This window comes from Ostrea edulis, chromosome 1, assembly GCF_947568905.1.
Source record: "Ostrea edulis chromosome 1, xbOstEdul1.1, whole genome shotgun sequence".
In the NCBI taxonomy this organism is placed as follows: domain Eukaryota; kingdom Metazoa; phylum Mollusca; class Bivalvia; order Ostreida; family Ostreidae; genus Ostrea; species Ostrea edulis.
In genome coordinates, this window is record NC_079164.1 from 60,385,041 (window position 1) to 60,412,690 (window position 27,650).

The window sequence follows — 27,650 nt, forward strand, 5'->3', positions numbered from 1 at the left end:
GTTAGTCTTTAGAGTGCTTGACTAGGCGAAGCGAATTACGGCTTTGAGAATTTTCGAAATTTACATGGATTTATTCAAATGAAAGCGGTAAAAGGAAAATCATATCAGTAAGTTTCAGAATGGAAAAAACATTCCATAATTTTCATTCAGCGAATGTGTCTTTGTGTTCATTGAAGTTAGAAAAGCTATTTTAATGTTTGCAGTCAGATATATGGGAGCTATTCTTGGCTAATTAATAATTTGCGACTTGAATCTTCAAGAACATACACTACACTACATGATAGCTACAGTCTGACATCGTATTTCGTATAGCAAAGTGTACTGTAATACTTGATCGTGATGTGTACCAAACTGATAGTTTGTTAATACATGGGCATTTCTTATACAGATCATAATATGAGATACATCGCAGAATTAATAGAGATATTTTGACGTCTTTTAGTATGAAAATCAATGTATGTTGACAGTGTTACGGTTAGTGCAAGTGCAGCTACTACATATATGTATTAGGTGGGTTTGAATTAATTAAAAAATATCTATTCACCAGATAAATTAATGGGATTGGGCAACAGGCACAGTCTAGGATTTTAAGTTAAAGGGTGAAAATTTTCCAAATTTTATTTTCCACCATTTTATTGTTTACAATTGCTAAACTAGGATATTTCTAATTGTCAGCAAAAATTGTAACATGTGTTGTTGAGTTAAAAGAGATATAGCAGTCACAATTCTTTGTTATGTGAAATGTAAACAAGGCTTGTGCCATGTTTTTGTTTACAAATAGATTGCTTAAATCAATTGAAAATATCATGCTCAAAACGGAACAAACACTAGAAACTGTTTAATTGTGTTCTGCAAATACAGGGAAGATGCAGTGCCCGGAAAGGCACTAAAACTGAATCCAAAATCGGCCACCCAAATTTGAAAGAAGTGAAGAAATTTTATGATTGTAATCTTAAGTTTCAAGCATCCTAACAGGATTAATTTTAAATGAAATTTGATGTTATGTACTGAAAATAAAAGGCTTTCAAATTTTCCAGGAGGTCTATAGGTTTTATTGACTAGCAAGTTCTTTGAACCAGTGATGTAAAAGAGTTTTAAATAAAGACGGAATTGATTGCAGTCTTCACGAAAACATTTATAACTTGCTGGCCAGTCGGACTAGTGAACTGTCTGAATTTACTTGCCCACAGGGAAATTTACTGGCCCCCCCAAATTTTCATAGTACATGTTTATCACATACGATATGGAATGCATTGTAAAATTGTACAATTAATTTACTGAAACTATGGTTATTACTTATATTCATATCCACCCTAAGACATCCTTTCTGTCGATACCAGAAAAAACAACACCGTACGTGATATTTTCTCTCTCTCTTCGCCCGCAAACAACAAGACTACACATTCACATATTTTTCACAAACATGAAAACAGCCCGAGAGCACCTTAGGAAGTAGCCAGAGTTCTCTTCCAACATCAAATGTAAATGATTGATTAATTCTATAAACTATAGAAATTGCATAAAATGAGAGACGAAGTTCATTTTAATTGGACAGTGCAATTAAGCAGCAATTACCGGTACGCAATGCGTTACAGAACGCGGCCATTTTTGTTGTTTCAACAAGTTTTTCTTTGAATATTCACGTGATCAATGTACAAGTTATCTTGACAATTACAAGTATAGTTATTGTTCTTTACTTTAAAGAAATAAACAAACCAGGATGTCCAAACACTTACTATGGGTGCTATTTATTGATTTATTTTTATGATAAATTTAAGCAAATAAGACGTTTAGAATATCTAAATCCAACATTATATCTAATGTAACTAACAAAAAGTCTAAAAGGCCATCAGACTTCCTGATTTTTTATTTTCACTGACCCGACCCTAAAATTCACTGGCCTTGGTCTTCGGACCACTTAGTTTTCGTGAATACTCTGATTGACATCAAGCATTGGTTCCTAAACTGATTTTTGAATTCTAGTAAAATAATTTCTGTGGAGAAAATAGGGAGTTTAATTGTTTAATTTTTGATACATTTTGCAACAGAAATGCCAAGAAGAAAATTGACACGAGCTACAAAAACCAGGAAAACATCTAGGGTTTCCGATGGCAATGAGGTTGAGATCACAAACAAAGCGGAGCGAGAAAAATTAGAGACCTATCTCCGAGACTTTGATGCCAGGGGTGAGGATATTACAGGGCTCAAAATTTACTATATAGTTCTTGCAAAATGCGAGTTAAAAATTCCTGTTTGCATATTGATTAAAGTTATTCCAATCATATCCTAACTTATATTTGCCAGCCAAGAGTTAGGATCTGCACATCAAACCCCCTCTAGCTGTGCCCCTGATTTACTCTTTTGTCTTACATTGTATCATATTGTCAAAAACTTGGCCAACAATTCTTGCTGTACTGACAGAAAAAACCCAACTTTAGTTCAGAATTGGTACAATTTAATTAAACACACACACATATATATATGACTATAATAACTTCATCTTCCTAATATTTATATAATGATAATACATGAACAATCTTACTTTTATTACAGTTGAAAGAAAATTACAGTTGTTTGAGCAGAAAAGGTCCAATTTGTTCAAGCTGTTCAGATCCTTTCATCACACTGAAAAACTTGAACTTGGAAAGACAGTAAGTGCAACATTTCCAACATTGATTTTGATTATAAACATTAGAATGATCTTTAATGACCTGGTCCTTCCATTAAGTGCATTTCAGTTTTATTTCACTTGATTAAAGCTGTTTAAGTAGCTTTGCTTTTTATACGCCCATCTTAAGACGGGCCGTATTATGTTATGGCCTTCATGTCCGTCCGTCTGTCCGTCCGTCTGTTAGCTTTTTCGTGTCCGGCTCATAACTTAAATACTATAAGGCCTAGAATAATCAAACTTTGTCAGTTGATACATCTTGGGTAGAAGGTGTGTCGCACATTAAAACCAGGTCGCTGTGACTTTTAATTAAGAAGATATGGCCAAATATGGTAAAACCCTGTCCGGCTCATAACTTGAAAACTATTTGATCTAGAATCATGAAACTTGGTCATCTTATGCATCTTAGGTAGAAGGTGTGTCGCACTGTACTTTAAGGTCACTGTGACATTTAGTTGAAGTGATTTTTTGAAAAAAGTATGTTATAATTGGTACAATCCCTACTCATATAAGAGTTTTGTAGAAAACCTCATTCAAAAATGTTACATCAAGAAAACACATATTTTTTTTATGATATACTGTACAGCTTTTTTTTAGCCTATGTAATGTTTCCTTTGTTTCTAACAATAACATGAGAAATTCCACTTGTCCCATGGGAGTAGCATGCAAAGGGCATTTTGACAAGACTAATTAATGAGTTTTGTGTAGAACATCTCTGATCAACATGATCAAGCAGGTGTTATCTTTATCTCTAGGGAATTGGGCAGGGAGATCTTAGCCTCTTAATTGCAGATATACCAGAAATTATTTGTGAAAGTGAATTTGTTTGTTGTGGTTAGTCTTTATTTTCAAAATTAATTTCACATTGTACTATATAATTTTTAATTTTTTTTCTCAGCAACCTATATGCAGAGTATCATTTCTCACTAAGACAACAAATGGTTGCAATATGTATAAAGGCCTATTTTAATGATTAGTATTTTGATGTTTTGTTATGGCTGTGACATTGTTCAGAAAAAAGATATACAATGAACATTTCCCAAATGCTCAACAACAAGGTTTTCAAAAATATCTAGGTTGTTTAACCGCGTCGTTTAATTTACAAGAGACAGTTTTTCATAATATAGAACAAGGCAACAATGTCTATGTTAGCTTTTTGGATAGCAGTAAGGCTTTTGATACTGTTTGGAGGGATGGCCTCATGTTAAAGCTTTACAAACTTGGAATAAAAGGTAAAACCTGGTCACTGATTAATAACTGTTATAAAGGAACATCTAGCTCTATTGTTGTAAATCAAACTCAATCTAGATGGTTCTCTGTTGATCAAGGTGTAAGACAAGGTGGTGTTTTGTCTACATTTTTATATCTTGTTTATATTAACGATCTTGTTGATGAATTAGAGCTAAGTAGTCCTAATACAGGTATCCTTAATGTTATGAGCAGCTGTCCCTCATTGGCAGATGATATATCCTGCATTGGATTATCCCCAATGGCCCTCCAAAACTTGTTAGATATTGCATACGCATATTCGAATAAATGGCGATTTTCCTTCAATGCGTCAAAATCGTGCGTGGTGAAATTCCGTGGTAAGAGGAGTAAAATGGATAACAACTTTCCTTGGCATCTGGGACAATCATCGATTCCATGTGAAGAATCCTATAACCACCTAGGTATCGTGATTCATCACAAATTCCAACTTTCTGAAAGAATAGGAAGAGCCTGCGAAAAGGGCAGAAAATCCTTTTTTGCACTATCTGACATAGGATCCCATTTTCTCAACCCAATGACTGTATCTCATTTATATAAAACAATCGTTATGCCTACAGTACTTTATGGATGCGAACTCTGGAATAATATGACCTGTTCAGACCGCCAAAACCTTTGTATTTTTCAACATTTTGTGTGCAAAAAATCTCTAAATTTACCAAAATTATGCAGATCCGATATATGTGAGTCACTTTTTGATGTATTGCCCATCAGCGCAGAAATAGATACAAGAAAACTACTGTTCTTAGGAAGGCTCTGTCGAATGGACATAAACACTCTACCAAAGAAAATATTCTTGACCCGATTATTTTCTTACTGGCAAAACCTTTCAGAAGTCCAATATGGTTTTATTCCAGATATCATTCAAACCTTGCAAACATACAATCTTACCAATTATATAAGTACATGGCTTGACAACGGATTCTTCCCAGATAAGTTATCCTGGAAAAGGATATCCAGAAATACCGTATCATTGTATCACCAAGACCAGCGGCAATTGAGGATGAACAGTCCGGATTTCCATTTATTCAGACAAATATTTTCAGATATAAAACCTGCCACAATTTGGAAATTAGGTAACATTGAACTTTGCAAATTCATATGCAAAATATATACAGGTATGCATGTAAATGGCCTTGTTCATTTCTGTCATTTATGTGGTAATTTGTTCATGGATGTTTTCTGTCACTCGTCTTGTTTGTGTCTAAGTACCGCCAGCATACGAGAACAGTGGTGGAACGCCATTGCTAATAACTTCAGTGTCAAACTGTGTGCAGAACTCTGTGGGCTCTCGGAATTTGAATGGTACCTTGTTCTTCTTGGTGGCCAAATATCTACACCTTTAAATAAGATGGACGCCACATCATTCCGTCTGCTGAACTTTAAATTGGTGCGCAGCACTTCAGCCCTATACTACAGATGCTCACTGCAGTAAATATATCTATATTAAATATGCTTTGGCTTTAAAAGGGACAGCTGCTACCATATGTACTCATATGTTGAGGTGTACAACTAAGAATATCCTATTCTTTTCTATTTTTGTTTATATTGTGTACATAATGTGTTTTTCTCTTTTCTTTCTTTCTTTGTATGTACATGTATTTGTAATTATATTGATGTAAATGTATTTTCTTCATAATCTCCTAAAGGAGGAAATAAAGTATGAATGAATGAATGAAAAGCAGTATATAACAAACAAATTATTTCTTTTGTGTCAAGAGAAATTTCCCTTGTCCCATGGGTGTAATTATCAAGCAATTCAGGAGGCATTTTGCTAACAGAAAAATTGCGTTCTGTCAAATTACAGATTAATTAATGAGTTTAGAAGATTTCTGTTACAGCAATCTGATCAAGGAGGTGCTATCTATATCTCTTGCAATCAGGGAATTGGGCAGAGGAATCTGGCCTTCTAATTGATCTGTCAAATTTTAGAACAGTTCTAATTGGTAGCCATTACTTTGAAAGTTAATTTGGTATAAAGTTTAAGAATTAATATGATATTGTAAAATATATTTTTATTTTATATCTCAACAACAAGGTGCAGATTGTCATGTCTCACTAAGATGACAGTTTTACAGTCTAAGAATAAACATAATGACTAATGTTTGATGTTTTATTACGCTGTGCATTGTTCTTCATTCCTTAAAATACAATGAGCAAAGCTGCAGATGTGCATTTCTCAAGTCTAACACAACCAGTTGAGAAATATATGATGTATTATTTTTTTCTAATTAATAACTACAACATAGGAGATGCACCAGTGTTTGAAATAACCGTTTTTAATCTATATTTATTTATATTGACATCACCATGCATATTTTACTTTTATACTTGAAGATTTGACAAAGGCAGATACTGATATATGTATTTTTTGATATGTTGAATAAATCAACCTTTTTGAGTACTCCCACTTATTGTAAGTTGTTTGCTTGGATAAAGGGCCATCTTGCACTTTAATCATTTCATTGAAAACATTTGGGAAAATGTTTTTATATCCTTTTAAAAATCATTAAGCTTACATTATCAATATTTGAAGCAATGTCACATGAGGCCATAAAGTGGGTAAGATTCTTAAAGGAAGGTTGACATTTGGTTCCATGCATACCTATCTCTTCATGGTGATATGTTCATGTTAACAATATGTGACGGGCGTATCATGTGCCGTGGCGGTGCACTTTATTAGACTTATGATAGATACCATATTTTTTATGCCTCTGAGATCAAAAATCAAGGTCATATTGTTTTTGTCCTTTTTGTCATTCTGTCTAAAACTTTAACTTTGTTCGTGAGCGGGATTCGAACCCACACCTCTGGTTGGCGCGGGTTCGAATCCCCAGTGATTTTACTACATTTTTTAGAAGGGTCCTGTGGCTTTCAAATTGGGAAAAATTGTCGACATTTCAGTCAAATTGGGAAATATCAATTTTATCGTAAATTAAGTTTTAAAATCATATCAAACATTATATTATCTTTATTTTACACTTCTAATTTTCTTTAACCTTAAAAAATTTTCAACTATTCTATCCAAATCATCATTACCATAACTCTTTGTTAAATCTTATGTATATAATTCACATTGAATGTTTATTTTTTTCAAATATGTTTTCCTTTCATAATTTTATTATTGGGGGAAAATGCAAGCTAAATTGGGAAAAAATTGGCAATTTTTAGAAGGGGAAAGGACCGAAATTCGAACCCAAAATGGGCCTTAAAAAAAGCGCCGGTAAGTGAGAAAGTTTCCCAGTTTACTTTCGAAAGATCTATGGTCTCTTCCCAGGTACATTATATCTGGGTTCTCTCTTCCACCAATAAAAACTGGGCGCCACCTTATAACTGAAAAATTGTTGAGTGTGGTGAAAAACAGCAAACATAAATCTTGAGTAATAAGGCTCTCTTATTTCATTTGTGCATTCATTGTGACAAGGCCAAATAAAAAAATATGTGTGGTTCAGGTTACCCGACCATCCCTAGTTTTTACCCCCGACCCTAACCTTTTTTAGCTCTTCTGAGCCAAAGGCTCAAAGAGCTAATGCTATGGCCATTTGTGCGGTGTGCGTAAACTTTTTAGAAAAAGAGCTATAACTCAAGAACCCCTTGGCCAATTTTTTTCAAATTTGTTACAGGGTATCATTGGCCCAAGGGCTTTCATGCATACTAAATAGAGGGATGTGACCCTTTAACAAGGGGAGATAATCAGGAAAATACAAACAAAAGTAGTGGTTGCTAAAAAATCTTCTTCTCAAGAACCACAGGGCAGATTATCACCAAACTTACACATAAGGATGAGGATATGTTGTAGATTAAAAATTGTTCAAGGCATTACCCTGGGGCAAAGGGCGTGGTCTCAAGGTCACTTCAAAGTTGACCTAAATTTATAAATTTTTTTAATTCCTTAAATCTTAGATATTTTAGTCATTATAAGGACTAGGATCATCAAATTTTGACAATTGATGCATCTTAGGACCTTGTGTCAAGTTGTCTCAAAAGTAGGTCACGGTGACCTACTTTTTGAATTTTGCAGGTATTTATTTTAAAATTAATTTTGATGCATATCTTGGACACTTTGAAGCCTATGATCATCAAAACTTGTCAGTTGGTGGATCATGGGACCTTGAAATGCGTCAACTGAAAAATAGGTCACTGTGACCTACTTTCTGAATTTTATGGCTTATTAGCTCTTCTGAGCCAAAGGCTCAAAGAGCTAATGCTATGGCCATTTGTGCGGTGTGCGTAAACTTTTTAGAAAAAGGGCTATAACTCAAGAACCCCTTGGCCAATTTCTTTCAAATTTGGTACAGGGTATCATTGGCCCAAGGGCTTTCATACATACTAAATAAAGGGATGTGACCCTTTAACAAGGGGAGATAATCAGGAAAATACAAACAAAAGTAGTGGTTGCTAAAAAATCTTCTTCTCAAGAACCACAGGGCAGATTATCACCAAACTTACACATAAGGATGAGGATATGTTGTAGATTAAAAATTGTTCAAGGCATTACCCTGGGGCAAAGGGCGTGGTCTCAAGGTCACTTCAAAGTTGACCTAAATTAAATTTTTTTTTAAATTCCTTAAATCTTAGATATTTTAGTCATTATAAGGACTAGGATCATCAAATTTTGACAGTTGATGCATCTTAGGACCTTGTGTCAAGTTGTCTCAAAAGTAGGTCACGGTGACCTACTTTTTGAATTTTGCAGGTATTTATTTTAAAATTAATTTTGATGCATATCTTGGACACTTTGAAGCCTATGATCATCAAAACTTGTCAGTTGGTGGATCATGGGACCTTAAAATGCGTCAACTGAAAAATAGGTCACCGTGACCTACTTTCTGAATTTTATGGCTTATTATTTATAGATATATTTTAAGTTGTTATTTCAAATACCGAGAGGTTTAGAATCATCAAATCTTGTAAGTTGATGCATCTTGAGGCCTTGAAACATATTTATAAAAAAGTAGGTCACAGTGACCTACTTTTTGAATTTTACAAATATTCAAATTTCACATTTTCAATTTTAGATGCATATTTTGGGCACTGTAAAACCTAGGATCATCAAACTTTGTCAGTTGATGCGTCTTCGTCTTCGGTTTGTGTCAACCAAAAAGTAGGTCACCGTGACCTACTTTTGGTATTTGACAGCTAAATTACTATATTTCAGACACTATGTGACCTACAATCATCAAACTTTGACAGTTGATGCATCTTGAGTCAATGGAGTGTGTCGACCAAAAAGTAGGTCACCTTGACCTACTTTTGGAATTTGACGGCTATATTTATATATTCAGATACTATTTGACCTACAGTCATCAAACTTTGTCAGTTGATGGGTCTTGCATGTTCGAAGGGTTTCGACCAAAAAGTAGGTCAACTTGACCTACTTTTGGAATTGGACACCTATATTTATATATTTCAGATACTATTTGACCTACAGTCATCAAACGTTGTCAGTTGTTGGGTCTTGCATGTTTGAAGGGTGTTGACGAAAAAGTAGGTCACCTTGACCTACTTTTGGAATTTGACGGCTATATTTATATATTTCAGATACTATTTGACCTACAGTAATCAAACTTTGTCAGTTGATGGGTCTTGCATGTTCGGAGTTCGCTGACCAAAAAGTAGGTCACCATGACCTACGATTGGAATTTGACAGCTATATTTCAATATTCAGATACTAATTGGCTTAAAATCATCAAACTTTGTCAGTTGATATTTCTTGGTTTCTCAAAATGTGTAAACCAAAAAGTAGGTCACATTGACCTACTTTTTTTGAATTCTTAGGATTTAACTAAAGATTTAGAATACTAAGAGGCTAAGAATAGAAATGGTGGGGTTGTACAATTTATCAGAAGAGCGATTCTAGGCCCTTGGGCCTCTTGTCATTTATAGATATATTTTAAGTTGTTATTTCAAATACCGAGAGGTTTAGAATCATCAAATCTTGTAAGTTGATGCATCTTGAGGCCTTGAAACATATTTATAAAAAAGTAGGTCACAGTGACCTATTTTTTGAATTTTGCAGATATTCAAATTTCACATTTTCAATTTTAGATGCATATTTTGGGCTCTGTAAAACCTAGGATCATCAAACTTTGTCAGTTGATGCCTCTTCAGTCTTCGGTTTGTGTCGACCAAAAAGTAGGTCACCGTGACCTACTTTTGGTATTTGACAGCTAAATTACTATATTTCAGACACTATTTGACCTACAATCATCAAACTTTGTCAGTTGATGCATCTTGAGTCTTCGGAGTGTATCGACCAAAAAGTAGGTCACTGTGACCTACTTTTGGCATTTGACAGTTATATTTATATATTTCAGTCACTAATTGACCTACAATCATCAAACTTTGACAGTTGATGCATCTTGAGTCTACGGAGTGTGTCGACCAAAAAGCAGGTCACCTTGACCTACTTTTGGAATTGGACGGCTATATTTATATATTTCAGATACTATTTGACGTACAGTCATCAAACTTTGTCAGTTGATGGGTCTTGCATGTTCGGAGTTCGCTTACCAAAAAGTAGGTCACCATGACCTACGATTGGAATTTGACAGCTATATTTCAATATTCAGATACTAATTGGCTTAAAATCATCAAACTTTGTCAGTTGATATTTCTTGGGTTCTCAAAATGTGTAAACCAAAAAGTAGGTCACATTGACCTACTTTTTTGAATTCTTAGGATTTAACTAAAGATTTAGAATACTAAGAGGCTAAGAATAGAAATGGTGGGGTTGTACAATTTATCAGAAGAGCGATTCTAGGCCCTTGGGCCTCTTGTTTTTATTATTTCCAAAATCAGTTGGACCGTATTTTGCAGAATATAATGCACCTTTTTTTTTAAATTGACTTAGAACTAAAGAGTGCTTACATAAACAATAGTGCAAATTTCAGGTTGTTTGAATATACTAAGCAATCACCCTCCTTATTTTTAAAAAAGTTGGATAGATGTAAAAACTTGGAGGGGCTTGAAATATCATAATTTCCTACTTTTCTGTTCAAAAACATGATATTGGCAAATGCACTGATTTTTTTTCTCTGTATTTATATATATATTTTTAATTTGAAATATATATATATATATTTACGATGTCAAAACTAGGGTGATACCTACCATTTTTGATAGGTACCGGTATATATTTCACCATATATAAATGTTACATGCCAAGAAGTGAAAGTAAGAGAAAATTGGGATTCCATCTAAAATCTATCATTAAAAAAAATGAATTAAAAAAATAAAATAAAATCCCTACCTACCTACCCTATTTTTCAAGGGAGTGTAACAGGAACCCCACATTATTGTATTTGGCCCAAGATCTTTCTTCTGGTACCAAAGGTTGTGACCTTGACCTTGGAGTTTGTCCTCCTTTTTAAAGGGACTGATTCACGATTTTCACTAGACTTGCTCAAGTCTCTATGTTTAATAATCAGTGCTCTCTTTAATACTTTTGATAATGCCAAACATCTATGTTTGGTGACATTAAGTATGGTAGAGAGCAGAGAAACACAGTAAAATTTGGATGAAATTGATAATGTAATAAAAACAACATAGAGACTTGAGCAAGTCTAGATTTTCACCAAAATTTTCTATTTCACTTTCTACTGTCTAATGTGTTTAAAAGATTTCACATCAAAATTAAGATCATACATTATCACAGAAGCTCATTTTAGAAAGTCAATTATTTGTTTTGTAAACCAAGATTGCAGTATGTTATTGTTTATGATATTTTCAAAATAAATGGATATCGATCTAAGTTTATTTTAGTTTTCACAATTCAAGCATTTTTGGGGTAAAATGTGTCATCTAAAACTTAAAATTTGTGACTATGCAAAATTAAGATGCTTTACATTGCAAAATCAATATTTCACTTGTTTGTTTGTATGTACATAAAAAGACTCAAGTCTTTGTTTACAGAACACAGATTTAGGGCTAAAATATTGCTTTTATTCTTGCATTCAGAAGGTCAGACTTTTGGCTGTCAACATTAGATGAGTTATATTTTCAATGTTTAACATCAAAAATGAAAAATATTTTTATCAAAAATCATGAACCTAATTTAGGCAATATCTTTTGATTTTTGTTTTATGTTAGGGCTTTCATATTTTGTATATCCTATGATAAAACTTTCATTCAACACCATGATCTTTGATCTTGTGACCTTGGAGTTTGACCAAAAAACTTTAGGCATTATCCTGTTATTTGCTTCGCGAATCAAATAAGTTTGACGTTGTTGACGTTAACGTCAATTTCATCTCTGTGTATGTTTATCACAATCTTAAACATTTTATAGGGATTGTGGCCCTCTTTTACATCTGATATACTTAATGTTATACTTAATGTACCTCACTTGTTATATTACTTTAACATTTTATATCCATCTTAAGTACTTGCCTTTATTCCGTAAATATAAATCCGCATAATTCCTTGATACGGAATAAAGTAACATTTACATAATAGCACTGATTTATTCCGTAAAAATTATTCAATTCGATAAAACAATTTTATTTTGTATTAAATTCGTCTAAATGCTTCATATGAATATACGGAATAAAGTAATATTTACTAATATCAACGATTTATTCCGTTAAAGTTATTCAATACAATTAAACATGGATGTACTTAATTTCATATAGAAGTAAAACATGCACTTGATGCGCGGATCAAGACCAATTATATTTTATATTAAATTCGCCTACATCCTTGATATGAATATACGGAATAAAGTAACATGACATAATCATGTTATTCGCTCCGAAGTTTGTTCCGTAATTACACAACACCATGCCCCACCACCACCCACAAGGTTATTTTAATTTATACTTCTTTCACCGATGCCATATGCAAATGTTTGAAAATTTGCATATTCCTATAGTAATTTAACGGAATAAACCAAATTTAAAGAGCAAATAACTCTTACTAAAGGAAAAATAAATCTTACACTTTATCACGGAGCAAATAACATGATTATGCCTATGAAACTCTTCATTTGTATTTTTCGTCATCTTTCTTGCGCTCTCCCTTTAAATTTGAGTTGTGAAGGAAATACTTTCCGAGGTTTTGAGTACATTTAAAGAACATGCGTTGCTATTTACTCCTGTTATTTGCTTCGCGAATCAAATACTTTCCATGGTTTTGAGTACATTTAAAGAACTTGCGTCGCTATTTACTCCTGTTATTTGCTTCGCTTTGTACAAAAACGTGCTATTTCTTCATTTGGTGTTTCTTTTAACTTGTTCCCCCAAAAAATACCAAGCCCCATTTTTCTATGTTTCTCCCCCAAAGAAACCCTTTTCCCAGGAAATCTTCCCCTTGAAGTGCTATTTAGAATGAACTGTCTCAGTATATATATACTCCTGTTATTTGCTTCGCGAATCAAATACTTTCCGAGGTTTCGAGTACATTTAAAGAACTTGCGTCGCTATTTACTCCTGTTATTTGCTTCGCCTCTGTATTTGTTATGATTGTATTGTACGGAATAAATCAATATACGTCTCACGGACCCAAAATGAAAGTAGTCGAAATTTGTAAAATTAAAGTCAGAAAGTGTAATGGTGGTCGTAAACATGTACAGAGATGAAATTGACGTTAACGTCAACAACATCAAACTTATTTGATTTGCGAAGTAAATAACAGGATAATGCCAAACTTTAACCTTGCTCATAACCTTTGAATGGTTAGAGATACAGCTCTCATATTTTGTGCATTCCTTGTGATAAGACCTTTCCTTTGGTAACAAAGTTTCTGACCTTGAAATTTGACCTACTTTTAAGAAACGTTAACCTAGGGTTAGAGCAATATCGCCTGAACTATTTCAGGTAGGGCTTTCATATTTTAGTTCACTCAGGTGACCTATTGCTATTGATCTGTGTTCGATGTCATGTGTTGTCTATGGTGCGTTAACAATTGAACATTTTAAACTTTTTGATAACTACCTCTCCAATTTTTTTTTCAAATATGAAGCATCGTTAGGACAAGGGGGACAAAAAAAATGTAAATTTTAGGACTCCTGCACCCTTGGGGCCTTAGAGGCAGGGCTAACACTGCTAAAAATTGACATCTGCACATCTTTAAGAAAAACGAAATGCATAGTGATGTAGAGCAGGAAGGCTTCTACCAAAATTATATGTTTTTATGATCCTCTGAGTAGAGGTTCTAACTCCAGGGTGGGACCAAATTTGTCATAGTGATTATTGTCTTTATCATCTTTAATTTTGCTGACACTGTTTAAAAACCAATTTCATATGTAGGAAAAGCAGAAAGAGATGTACCAAAATTGTGAATTTCATCAACAACAAAAAATCAAATCAAAAAGCAGACTACATTGAGTGCATCACACTAACAAAATTTGATAAGTAAAATACACTTAGATACTTACTGAACAGCCACTAGTGCTGAAATATATTTTTTTTTATTGTTTTTTGAGAAATGTAATTATTCCATAAGAAAATGATACCCTCTTTCAAGCGTAGCAGGGCCACAATAAATCATGTTAATGTGCAAACATTTCCAAGTTGTATAGTTTGCAGTTTTTTCTTCTTCAAATTATGGACCCTTGGGTTTGGGTAGGACTAAAATTGGGGATCAGATTTTATATAATACATGGATATATGAGGGGAGGGGTCTTCTTTTCCAGGATAGTAAATCTATGTTAGTTATATTGATATTGAAGCATCCCTATGTTGTGTGTATTCAGTCACGATCCTGTGGGAATAAAAAGGGAAGACATTTTTGTTAAATCTCCTGAAGAACAACAGGGCCATGGTGACTCTGGTAAACCTTGTGAGCCATGGGCCTCTTGTTTCAAACATTCATATTGATTGTTTTTGTATGATGTATAATTTTTCATTTGTTCATAATTTTAGGTTCTTGATATGACCTTAGCAGAATATGCAGGTACTGATTTAAAGTATATAGTAGTAATTATGAATATGTGAATTCAATAGTGTATATTTAAATATGCTTTCATGAATTATCCAATTTATGTGTTTTTAAACTACATGTACATACAATGAAATGTTCCACAATTTTAATGTTTGCACTTACAATGTATACAGTCAGTCTGACTGGTCCAATGTCAAATTTTATTGGACTAACATTAAAAACTGTTCAACCAGTAATATTATATCTAATTGCATACCACCAGGACCCCAAACAAAGTTTTTGGGTGTATGAAAGAACTCAGTCAAACTCTGTCTGAGTAAAAAAAGCTTTGACAGCTTGTATTTGAATTTGTATTTAAAAGCTGGGATGATAAAGCCTCCTGAGAGGCAATATTACTAATGAGATGAAATTACGAGGGAATGGGAGCTTGTCTATTGAATTTGGGTCAAAGACTCAAAGGTGTAGTAAGGATTACTCTCAAGACTTTTTTCAAAGGAAAAATGATTTCATGGATTTAAACAAATTTCCTAGTCATCTAGCAACACCATGGAACTATAGGTATTATTGATTTGCCCAGTTTGGAATTTGTCTCAGGGGGAGGGGGATATCATAGTCCCTATAAGAACTGCTCTAGTATCTGTAAGAAGTTCCTTAATAGTTGACCTCAAGGCACTGAAATCTGCATTGCAAAATAGGTATATATTAGCATTTATATCTATTACATTAATACAACACGAAATTGTGTTTTTCTTGAATGGGAAAATAAAAGATATTTGTATTAGTAAAATAAAATGCTTATTGACTGAGTTCTCCAAACAACATGTGTTTTACTGGACCCTCAGACTATTATATTGTCTTGGTCTCAGCCTGCATTTCCTCTTTCCTAGAGTCCAACAAACACACGCTGGCCTTGACCCAAGTTAACAAATGTATCCTTATTCACAGACCTTCAGAATTTGATTTGTTTTCTTAATATCTGTAAAATTCATATGTATGCAAAATTTTGTTTGAGAACAGAATTATCGGATCCTAAAACAGAACCAGAAAAAGAAAACATAAAGGCAGATGATGCACAGGTGGAAGAAGAGGATGAGTTCCTTCCAGATGTTCCAGCACACCTGAGGAGACATTTGTAAGTTATGAAAGTTATTTTAATAGGATCTGTGTTTACTTACATACCACAATTTACTTTATGCCAGCATGATCAATAAGAGTCCTCTGTTTGCATGTAAATAAGTAATAACAGTTCAGTTTTTTGAATTCTCAAGTAAGCTTTTCTGATCACCTTTTGACTGGCATCTGTCCATACATATGTAAACTTTTTCAACTTCTCGAGAACCACTGGGTCAATTTCATTAAAACTTGCCATGAAGCATCTTTTGGTGAAGAGGATCAGGGTTTGACATTTACTTTTTTGAGCACTAGACCAATCGGGCTACTTCAAATGATTTTTGCTAGACCTGACCTTAAACCCACTATCCCTGACCAACTTTCCAGAAACTGATTGTTTCTCCATATTTAAATGTACTTTATTCAAATGACAAACATTAAGTTTGCATGAATGCATGCACTAAAACATACTTAATTGTCTAAAAAAGGTGCTTTAGTCTCGTCATTCAATTTTAATGCTTTCATTTTCAAACACATTTTTTGTTTCTTTAAATTCTACCCAGCACGGAAATTCTCTAGTCCATGAAAAATAAAGTGACCAACTGTTTTTTTTTTTATTTCTATTTCATAAGCCCTGCTTTGTTTCTTCCCAACCTTTTACTTTTTTTCTCTTGGGACATCTTTTCTTGAGGATGAGAAGTCGTATTTGAATATCGAGACATTCCTGCACATATGTCAACACCGAAAAATGGCTATTTACGACGTAATTTATTAATTTGATAAACACTTTCATATATTTGATTCAAATAAACTGGGGTGTTTTTTTAATGAAAATAAATTCATCTAAAACATAACTTTAAACACATTAACATGAGTAGATGTCGTAAAACATCACTTCCGACCACGACTTATTAGAACTAAAAATAGAGATTGTGTCATCATGCGGTTCAAAATTGCTCGCAAATTCTACAGTTATTTTTTTTAGTTAAGAATAAAATATCTTATGGTTTAAAGTAAAGTTTCTTGTTTATTTTTTCAATACGGCCAGTCGGACTAGTAAATCAACATTTTACCCGACCGGACCTATCATTTAGTAGACTCAGTCGGTAGTACGTGCCTTAGTGTCAAACCCTGAGGATTCAAATTTGTTCAAATAAAGACTTACAAAGTGTAAGTCTTCATAATTTCAGGAAATTATAGTGTTTGGTCTTTCAGTCAGCAAGAACTTTGGTCATAACTTTTGAATGGAGGGTAATTGGGCTTTCATATTTCACACTTTTGGTACCAAAGTTTTTTAATTCATGAAGTTGACCTTGAGATTTGACCTACTAAAACCTTGGCCATTATCAACTTTGCTGCCATATAGGGTCATCAGTGTCTTGTTCAAAAGGGAGATAATTATGATATAGTGAAAATTTAAAACGCATCTGATAAAGAACCACTGGACCAGAAAAGTTAAAATTTACATGAAAGCTTTCTGACATAATGTAGATTAATGTTTGTTCAAATTATGGCCCCTGGGGCAAGGGTGGAGCCAAAATAAGGGATCAAAGTTTTAAATGGGGATATAATTATATACATATATTAAATATACATGGGAAAAATCTTCTCAATAGCAGCAGGTCCATGATTACTCATATCAATATGCAAGCATCCCAAGGCAGTGCAGATTCAGGTTTGTTCAAATTGTGACCCTAGGAAGTAAGTTGAGGTTACAATAAATGTTTTACATGGGAATATATAGGAAGAAATCTTCTCAAGAACAGCAGGGCCATTGATTAGTCATATTGATATGCAAATGTCCCCAGATAGTGTGGATTAAGTTTGTTCAAATTTTGGCTGATGGAAGTAGGGTGGGGCCACAATAGGAGATCAAAGTTTTATATAGGAATATACAGGAAATTAATGAAAACTAATTCTTTTGAAGAGTTGCAGAGCCACACTAAATCAAAATACAAATGTTCCTAAGTTGTGTGGATTCAAATTTTTTATGCTAATGGTATAGGTGGCGGGGCATATTGTTTTTTCCTATCTATCTGTCAGTCTGAGACTTCAACTTTACTCATAACTTATGAATGTTGAGTGATAGATAGGGCTCTCATATTTCACATGTGCATTCCTTGTGACAAGAACTTTCTTGTGGAGTTGTGGTACAATTTTTAAAAACCTTGTAGGCTGAACTGAAAAATATGCTTGCGTGAACATCACAATTCATACTCTCAGATATTTTCAAAATTTAATTATATTTCTTATATTTACATTCAACTTTCATTTCTGTTAGAATTTCCAGTCGTTAGAATAGACGTTTATTTATCCAGATTCATACGCAATTTGTTCACACCTGCAGCGCATTCATGAGGAAATGGCTATCATTTAAGCCTATGATATAAAAAAGGCAGAAACATTTGGGATGTAAATATTTGACAATGTTGAAGTAAGATTAAATGTTTACCAAACAGAGATAACATTGCATCAAAGAGTTGCTGACGATATGTTTGTGAACTAATTTTTCACTTGCATTATAACACAGTAACACATTTGTTGTATTGGATATTTTGTAGTTCGAGGGCTAAAGAAACAAATCTGAATATCCAGGACACTATAATGGAAGATGACGTGTTTACGGCAAATGGTAACAAAACAAATAAGGTTAGTTTTGAAATGGGCATCAGAGATATTCTCAGGGACGGTGGTTATCACAGAGATATTCTCAGGGACGGTGGTTATCACAGGGATATTTTCAGGGACCGTGGTTATCACAGAGATGTTCTCAGGGACCGTGGTTATCAGAGATATTCTCAGGGACGGTGGTTATCACAGGGACACTCTTATGCACCCTATAGAGGCAAATAATGAAGCTTTATAAGCACCTATAAAAGCAAATTGATTTATTCGAAACGTAGAATTTAAATATTCCCAAATCAGAATTTTTTTCCAATCATACAGCACAAAATACTTCTGCATCTTGATTTACCCTGGTATATAGTTTGGTAAAAATAACCACCCATAGAAGCAATTTTCATGCAAAAGCCACCCTCTATAGAATTAATGTCCCACCAGAATGAACCACCCACATATTTTGTAAAAACTGTCTTCCCTGGTACCTGGCCATATGTTATAATGCAGATAAAGTGTATGTGTTAGAATGTTCCACTTGTTGATAATCATGCAATTTTGTGGTGGTAATTAACAAACGATTGATTAGAGGAAGGGGGAAGGTACATGTATGTCACCTGAACTTCATGGAGGCTACCTCATGGAGACTCAGACCTGAACCTGAAATGTTGGCATCTTTAACTGTAGAATAATTTTTCATGGGGTGACATTTTTTAGTTGGTTTAGAAAAATAGTATGTTCATTGTGACTTGATATTGTAGTATTTCTTTGTCATGGTTCATTTTCTTGTATTTATGGAGAATTTAAATTTGTGGATATATCCATACCATGAAAACAACAAAAAGACTTCCTGATTTACAGTATCAGTTGAGAAACTCTTATACAGTAAAATATCTCTATCTCGAAGTCCGAGGGACTTCGAAAAAACTTCGAGATATCCAGGGGTTCGAGATATCCAAATTCGATCTTGAATATTTTTTTTAATGTAATGATGAAGCGTGTATTATCAAATGCGTTTTCGTAATTATGGGCATTACTTTTTTTTCAAGCGTACCTCAACAATTTCGTTCGTTTATCTAAACCACATGTTAATGATATAGCGTGTATCATTCAAACCACCGTCCCTGGAATCGGTCGTGTTAGTTCATAATTGGCGGTGGACTTAATCCATAATGTGGGAAGGCCTCACTAATTACCTAAGCTGTTGAACCAATTATTGCGACCTGAGTCTACTCGAAAAAGGCGAGCATGGAGCAGTCGATTGGTGAAGCCGCGGGCGTGAATGTAGGACCTAACGACACCAGGTATGGTAAGTAGAGCGGAAAATTGACTGCGCTTAAAGATAAACCAGGTGAATATAGGACATGGGACCTTGAAAATTCTTCGACATAAGCGGGGTATTCAAGATTACCGTGTTCGAAATATCCGAAGTTTTTAAAATCATTTATAGAGGGAACACGGCCAGGACCAGCGGTCGACTTCGACTCAAGCGGGGTATTCGAGATAAACCATATTCGAGATACAGATATTTTACTGTATATCTTAAACTTAATCTTTTTTTTTCATTAGACAAGAACAGTCTTGAGTTTTCAGTACCTGAAAGTTTTGATTCTGTATATTTGCCAATTTTACATGTGAATTATAATTGTTATAGTAAAAGATGTGGTTCATCTCTTACTTTTTAGAAACCAGATTCAGGGCTAAGGAGGCTTGCTTCTGTCAAATCATGTATGCCACCACCATCCCCAGGAATGCCATTCAAAAGGTAGTTTCCATTCCATTTGGTTATAAATCAGGTTATATCTGGTTATGGCGTGCTGAGTCTGGATAGGGATATAGTATCTTGCCTGTTTATTTGCAATAGATAAGATAAGTTTATTCCAATCTTGGTCCCAGAGGGCATAACAGTAAGACATTTTATAAAGAAGGAAATTCAATATGCAATATGAGTTGGATGTTTGTTTGGTCAGGTTTTGTCTCTTACCAATTTTTCACTCTCATAAGTGAGCTGAAAACTTAATTTAGTTTGTCCCTCCTCTGTATGTATGTTAACTTTTCACACTTTTGACTTCTTCTTAAGAATCCCATGGCCAATTTCAGCGAAACTTGGCACTGCTTATCATTTGTTGAAGGGGATTTGAGTTTCTTAAATTCATCTTCCATGTAAAATGGTTATTCAAGTTTTTAAAATCATGCTCCCAGAACCAGGATGGGGCCACAATGAACTTTTAAAATCTACATAGGTACATACAGATGAATATACAAGTAAATTATTTTTTTCACTCAGGTGACCTATTGCTATTGGCCTGCATCCATCATGTGTCATACGTTAACAATTGAACATTTTTAACTTCTTTGATAACTGCCCTTCCAATTCTTTTCAAATTTGGTATGAAGCATCTTAATAGGGACAGGGGAGACATAATTGTAAATGTAAGGACTCCTGCACCCTTCAAAAATCAACTTATTCTGCAGAATATTAACTAAACCTGGAAAATTTAGTTTAAAGCTGTATGACCCGATGTTCATGTATTATTTTTGTACATAATTACTTTAAAGCAGAATAATTACTTTATAAAGTTATTAGCTTTCCCTTAATTACATGCTTGAAAACATCTGCATGTAAAAGAAAACAGAATATTATTTAGAAAGTAAATATAGTGTGGTACATATATAAATCATCCCATAATAGATGTCTATAATTAGACCCACGCGCGTCAGGGCAATCCCAACATGATGTATTAACTCATACGCAACTGTCTAGTTTTAAGGCTGAAAGAGCGTAAAACAACGAATTACTAAGAGATATTTGATATTTTTATTTCTATTAAACTTATGGCATGGTACTGTTGTAGCAAAATGCACAACTTTACACAGATAAGACCAGTTTGAACTGGTCACTTGACTGTCACTTGAAATGGCAGAGTGATGCAGTTATTTGTAAACATCGATTTAAAATCAAATAATTTGGGTTAAAACAGGTGAAATAATGTATGATATGTCATACAGCCTCATAACTACATACGTGCGATGATTTAATAGTGTTTTTACGAGATGGAAAAAATATATTAGTAATTCGGACCATACAGCTTTAAATTATTGTTCTTGCAGTCGCTTCTTGGGATCAGCACAGAAAAAATTTCAGACGCCACTCAACCGAAATTTAGCTGATGCAGTATGGTCAAATACACCTCTCGTTACCCCTAAGTTTGATCCTAGGTAAGAATATTCAATTATTCATATGTTTCTACAAACAAATGTTATATTTAAACTGGATTATTTTATTGTTAAAAACATGTTAATGACTGATATGTAAAAAGAATGTTGTAGGGTGCTTAGTATATGTTCAAAATATTCTTAAGAACGTAAAATTACATGTATTTTTTGGATATCTAATATCTGGGATGTTACATATATAGCCAAGAAAAATGTCAAATTACTTAATTGAGCATGTGATTGTTAATGGAGGAAAACTCAGTTTTGCACTCCACAAGATAAGAAGACCATTATCAGAATTATATCTGATTAAGAAATATCATCTCTTTATCAAAAATATATCTTTGATATTAAGAAAATATCATATCCTTATCAAAATTGTTGGAGAACCCTTGCTATGTAAGTGTTGAGATTTTGTGATAAAATCTTATCCTGCAGATGCAAGTATTATCCTTCAACAGTACAGTTTTTGGCCTGTCTGTCTGTGACGAAAAATTTAAACTTGTCTTGGTCATATCTTTGACACCATAAGAGGTAAAGCTTTTATATTTAGTTTGTGCATTTCTTGTGAGAAGACCTTTTCAATGATACCAGATTTGTTGACCTTGTGACTTGACACTGTCCTTTGACCTAGTTTTTGGAAATGTTAAAAAAAACTTTAACCTTGGTCATATCTTTTACACCATCTTTCAAATTTGGTATGTGTATTCCTTGTGGTAAGACCTTTCCATTGACACCAAAATCTTTGACCTGGTGACCTTAATAATGACCTTTCACTTCCTTTTAGAAAATTCGAATGTAAGCCATATCTTTCAAATCATAAGAAATACTAATTTTATATTAAGCATGTGCATTTTACGTGGGAAGTCCTTTTCAACGAGACCAGATTTGTTGATCTGTGACCTTGACCATTGACCTATTTTTGGGAAATTTTTGATAAAAAAATAAACTACACTGTCTTGCAGTTTCACATTTTTTATCTTACTAAGGATGACGCTCCTTGTCTCTCTTTTCACCCTTGTGAACAGAAAAACATGGAGCGTCACCCTTGGCTTGCATCACTGTTTCACCAGCACACCTTGTTTATATACAATAGGAGAGTGATGACCATAAAGTCAGAGTGTGTAGTAAATTTGACACTTGCAGAAAGTTTCCTTTAATGATATTGATAACCTTGGTAAAGTTTTCCTTTCATCTTATGTAGAGTTCCACTTACCCCAGCAGAGACCAGACAAGCCAAGCCAGGAGAAATTCTTATGTCCTTACATGGAAGTCCAGTTCACAGCAATAACCATAGCAACGCATTAAAGTTGAAAGTCAAACAAAAGCGAAATGTAAGAAGTTATCAGTTCACAGCAATAACCATAGCAACGCATTAAAATTCAAAGTCAAACAAAAGTGAAATTTAAGCCAATTTTTGTTTCGTGCGATGATGGTAGATGACAGAATCATGAAAACATTAAGACATGCAGTAGTGTTGTAAAGGATGTTATACATGTACTGGGTGATAATAAGCAAGATATGAAGATTTATTCCCACAAGAAATATAAAAACTTTTTTTGGCTAAATAAAATTTTCAATTTCAGAAGTGTTGCTTTAAATATCTTCCACTTTTCACACCTTTCAATTTTCTCTGGTGTAGTACAGTACATATATGAGAAAGAAAAGTACATATATGAGAAAGAAAAGAAGACTAGAACATTTTATTCTAAATGTTATGATCAACAATGAAGACCACACTTTGAATGACGATCACTTCAGAGACAATCAACACATTTTCAGTTTCAATCAATTTTATTCAACAAATAAGGCATCAGATATCCATCTCATTAAAATTTGTGGGTTATAAATTGTATTGTATTAATTTGTTTGGTCAGGGCTAGTGAATGTATGGTCAGAGTTAGTTAAAATTGTCGTAAGTCACCCGACTAGCCTCGTGTTCACAAAAGTTAAAGCTCTATGTGGCATATTTAATTGGATATTATCATAGGAATAAAAATATGTGTGTGTTTTTCAAGCTATATATAAATTATACAATGTATGCAAATTATACAATTTAGATTGATACAATTACAATGGAAATTAAAAAGTAATCAAACTAATTTCCTATTTATTTTGTCTCCAAGTCTACTGTTATGATAAATGCCCCAGTTATGATCATGTGATGTTGCAAGCTGAATTTAGAAAGAAAACAAACAATATAGTTAGTGAAAGAATGGGTGTCCTGCAGGCTGTTGGCGGGACACATTCAGAGATTAAAGAAAGAAAAAGACAGACGAACAGGGAACAGGATAGGGAGAAGAACCACTTTGAGCAATGGGCGTTTTAAGGGGGAATTAAATTTCATGTTTAGCATAAAATCATTTTTAATACGACTACATATTATAAGCAAATTCCCTTTCTATGTGATATTTCTAATAATACTTTTCCTGCATGCTTGCACACATCCACCATAAATGACAATCCTTTGTAAATTTACATGTACATTAGAAAATCCTTGCATTGAATAGACTAGTACTCTGATAATACCAATTAATAATTGGTTTATTTTGTTTATTGACCAAAGGAGCCCTGTGGCTCATAGGTACACTGTGTACAATACAGGAAAATGGCAAGAGTATTCATAATTATTGCAATATGTAAATATATATTATCAGAAAAATAAGTTTAGAAACAAAGAAATCTAGGCAATGAAAAATGAAACCTCATTAATGGCACTTGTCTTTGTTTTGTAGCTTTCAATAAATACTGACAAAGCTTATGAATAGTTTTAAAGTACCGGGTATACAGTAAAAAGTTATACGAGTTTGGAAAAGGAATTTTTTTTTTTATAGTAATAAGGTTTGATTTATTTTTCACATAAATTAAAAATTTTGAATCTGTCAGAAATTACCTTTTTATGTAGTTTATCACACTGGCAAAATTTTAGTAGGGTTCAACATGGAAAACTACATTCTAATATGGCACATACATGTATAGGTTTAACATTGAAGCTTATGATTTCCTGTATGGGAATAATTTGGCTTCCTTTGATCCTTTGGAATAACAAATCTAGTCACATTTCATCTTTCTATATTACTATTTAGTTTGCAGATAGCAATAAACATATTGACAGAATTAAGATATTATTTATAAATGTCTACATAAAAGGTTTTCATTGTATGTTATAGAATCGAACAGAAAATAACCAAATCAAGACCATTGTATCTTGATTCATATCAAATTGTAAAGGTGCTGTATTGTTTCACCCTATCCTGGGGCTAGGGTGGGGTGAAAATAGGGATTCAGAATTTTACATGTAGGAATTTAAAAAAAATTCTTTTCAAGAGTTGCAGGGCCACACTAAATCATACCAAGGTGCTATTAAACATTCCCTAAGTTGTATGGATTCAAGTTTTTTTTTTCTAACTATGGATCGCAGGGGTTAAGGGTGGGGCTAGAATCGGAGATAAGATTTCTACATGATACATGGCTGTAGGGAAAAAACTCCGAACAGCAAAGCTAAGTTAGTAATATTGACTTTGAAGCATCCCTGTTGTGTATTCAAGTTCAGTTAAGTCACAGATTTTGTGGGAATAAAGAGGGTATATAATCCTTTAAAAATCTTGCGAAGAAAAGCAGAACCTGGGTGACTCGGGTTAGTGTTGTGACCCATGGACCTTGTGTATAAATTCATAATTTAGAATTGTGCTCTTTAGGTGATGTTGTGTTGTAAGGAAATGTGTGCTTTCTGATATGCCTTTGTATACAATACATTGAATTTTCACCTAAATTCATTTTCAGACTGTGAGATTGGCCATCGACCTTCCAGGGGAAACTGAAAAGGCAGAAATTGATTCTCTTCCTCATGAGGAAAAATTAACTGCAATTATGAATGTAATATCACAAGCTTTGAAAGAAGGAAAGGCTGGACATTGATTACTGAGGAGAAACACCCAGACAACCAAGAAATTTCTGTCAGTGAAATCGCACTGTGATGTTTTAAGCAATATTATACAATATACTCTATGAGTTGCAGTTTTATACCATGTGTCGTTTGATTTTTAAACTGCCTTCAATGGAGGTCCATTGTTGATTTTTTTTATTGCTTCACATTTCCACTCCAGATTTGAAATTGAGAATACAAAAAAATTATAAGTCAGATGGCATATAAATAGATTTTTATCTCAGTTTTAAACTTAGATGGTACAATGTATGTCTTTGTGTGTACCAAAATGTACATTTATTTTTTTAATAAGTTGTAGTATTTTCAGCACTGACTGATTTTTTTTTTTGGATCATTTATTTTTCAAGTGTCAGCACACAAAATATCAAATCTATCTAAATGCTGCATTATTACAAGTATGTATGAGAATTATTTTTGATGAATTGGACATCCATATTTTTTACTGTTCTTGTGACAGAGTGAGCTTGGTTATACATGGAAATCTACATTGAAAATTCCAGGATCTTATGTATAAATGCATGTATGTGTGCCAGACTAGCTTGAAAATAAAATATACACCGCAAAAAAAAAACAAGATTTGAGTTTCATGTCAATATATGAATGTTTTACTTTTATGTAAGCTTTTCTTTCATCTATAGATTAAAATTTGTGTAAAACTTACCTTTTTTAAGATTGTAATTTAAGGGGGAAAAAGTTGTTACATTGTTCATGTAAAACAGAGACCTTTAATTTGAACTTTGATTCCCTAATATGTACACAGAACATGAAAGGCTATATGATGTATCTCAACTAGTTATTTTTTAAAATCTTGATTGATATTAAAGGAGAAATGTGTTTGCTGATTTTATTCCTACATGTAGTTACTCAAGACATATTGATGTATGTGCAGCATCAAAGCTACTTGAAAAGAATTTTCAAAAATTCACTGTCTCGTAATGTGCACAGTGTGTTATGAAAACCACAACACAAATCATCTACTATATCTAAAAGAGGTGATGTTTCTGCAGAACTAGACGGTAAAATCGTTTCTATCATATTAGTACAAGCAGCGCACTACAAAGGTTTCTTTGAAACGTATTTCAAACAAAATAGGAAATTACTGGGGCAACAGCAGCTCTTGTGCACTTCAGTTACTTGCCAAGACATATTGATTACTAATGGACTTGACAGTTGTATGTGTACACTGTATATTCTTTACAATTGTAAATTTCAAAATAATGTTTTCATTCTAGGTATGGCTAGTAGAGAAACTTAGTTATTAAACAATGTTTATAGTTATGCATTGTTATTCTGTAAATCATTATTTCAAAAGAAAATACTGTATTTGAAAAAAAACAACAACCAAAAACACAAGCATGTTACATGTACATGTATGTAAGGATAATTTACATTGTGTTCCAAGAAAATAAATTTAGTTGTGTTTGATATTTATTCATTGATTTGTAAATGGTGTATTTTGACACTATTTGCTTTCTGGCCCTGGCTTCTAGGATCTATCTGTGCAGGCACAACCAGTGCAGAAAAAAGACTGAATCCTCCTTCCTCTGTTGATACAGCAACTCATCATGATGAATCATTCTGATTGTCATGAGAGATTGATTGTTACATGTATAGACTAGACTAGTTTATTTGTACAATTTCTCTGTAATTTTAAGGGAAATGCAATGCAATAATGTAACCCTCTCCTACGCCCCCCAAAAACGTCGGGGGGGGGGGGGGGGGGGGGGGGGGTGTCAGAGAGGGCTACTTTACTGCAGCTATGCAAAATGTGCCTTACAGAATGAGATTGTACATTACATGCTATTGTCAGGATGAGGATTTTTATCTTGCACACCCAGCAAGAAATACACTATAGTTCATTTCTATTAAAACTTACAGCTTTTTCATATAGAATTAAAATCTGTTGATGAATGTCAACATTAAATGGTACCATAGGTATAAAGTAAA

The 27,650-nt window shown here is 33.5% G+C and overlaps 1 protein-coding gene across 1 annotated transcript; it reads left to right on the plus strand.

Moving 5' to 3' along the window:
* LOC125649047 (borealin-like) lies at positions 1–27,117 on the plus strand. The gene is made up of 10 exons (XM_048876261.2): positions 1–107; positions 2,049–2,186; positions 2,554–2,651; positions 14,797–14,827; positions 15,833–15,947; positions 18,487–18,574; positions 20,227–20,306; positions 21,653–21,760; positions 22,962–23,091; positions 25,541–27,117. The coding sequence occupies exons 2-10, from the start codon at positions 2,051–2,053 to the stop codon at positions 25,673–25,675; spliced, it is 921 nt and encodes a 306-aa protein (XP_048732218.1). The 5' UTR covers positions 1–107; positions 2,049–2,050; the 3' UTR covers positions 25,676–27,117.
* Positions 27,118–27,650: the final 533 nt, after the last annotated feature.

Bases quoted from the DNA above. Each gene is read 5' to 3' on its own strand.
- LOC125649047 (XM_048876261.2), top strand. From the start codon at position 2,051: ATGCCAAGAAGAAAATTGACACGAGCTACAAAAACCAGGAAAACATCT. The intron at 2,652-14,796 runs GTAAGTGCAACA...TCATAATTTTAG, and splicing joins AACTTGAACTTGGAAAGACA to GTTCTTGATATGACCTTAGC. The intron at 20,307-21,652 runs GTAGTTTCCATT...TTGTTCTTGCAG, and splicing joins CCAGGAATGCCATTCAAAAG to TCGCTTCTTGGGATCAGCAC.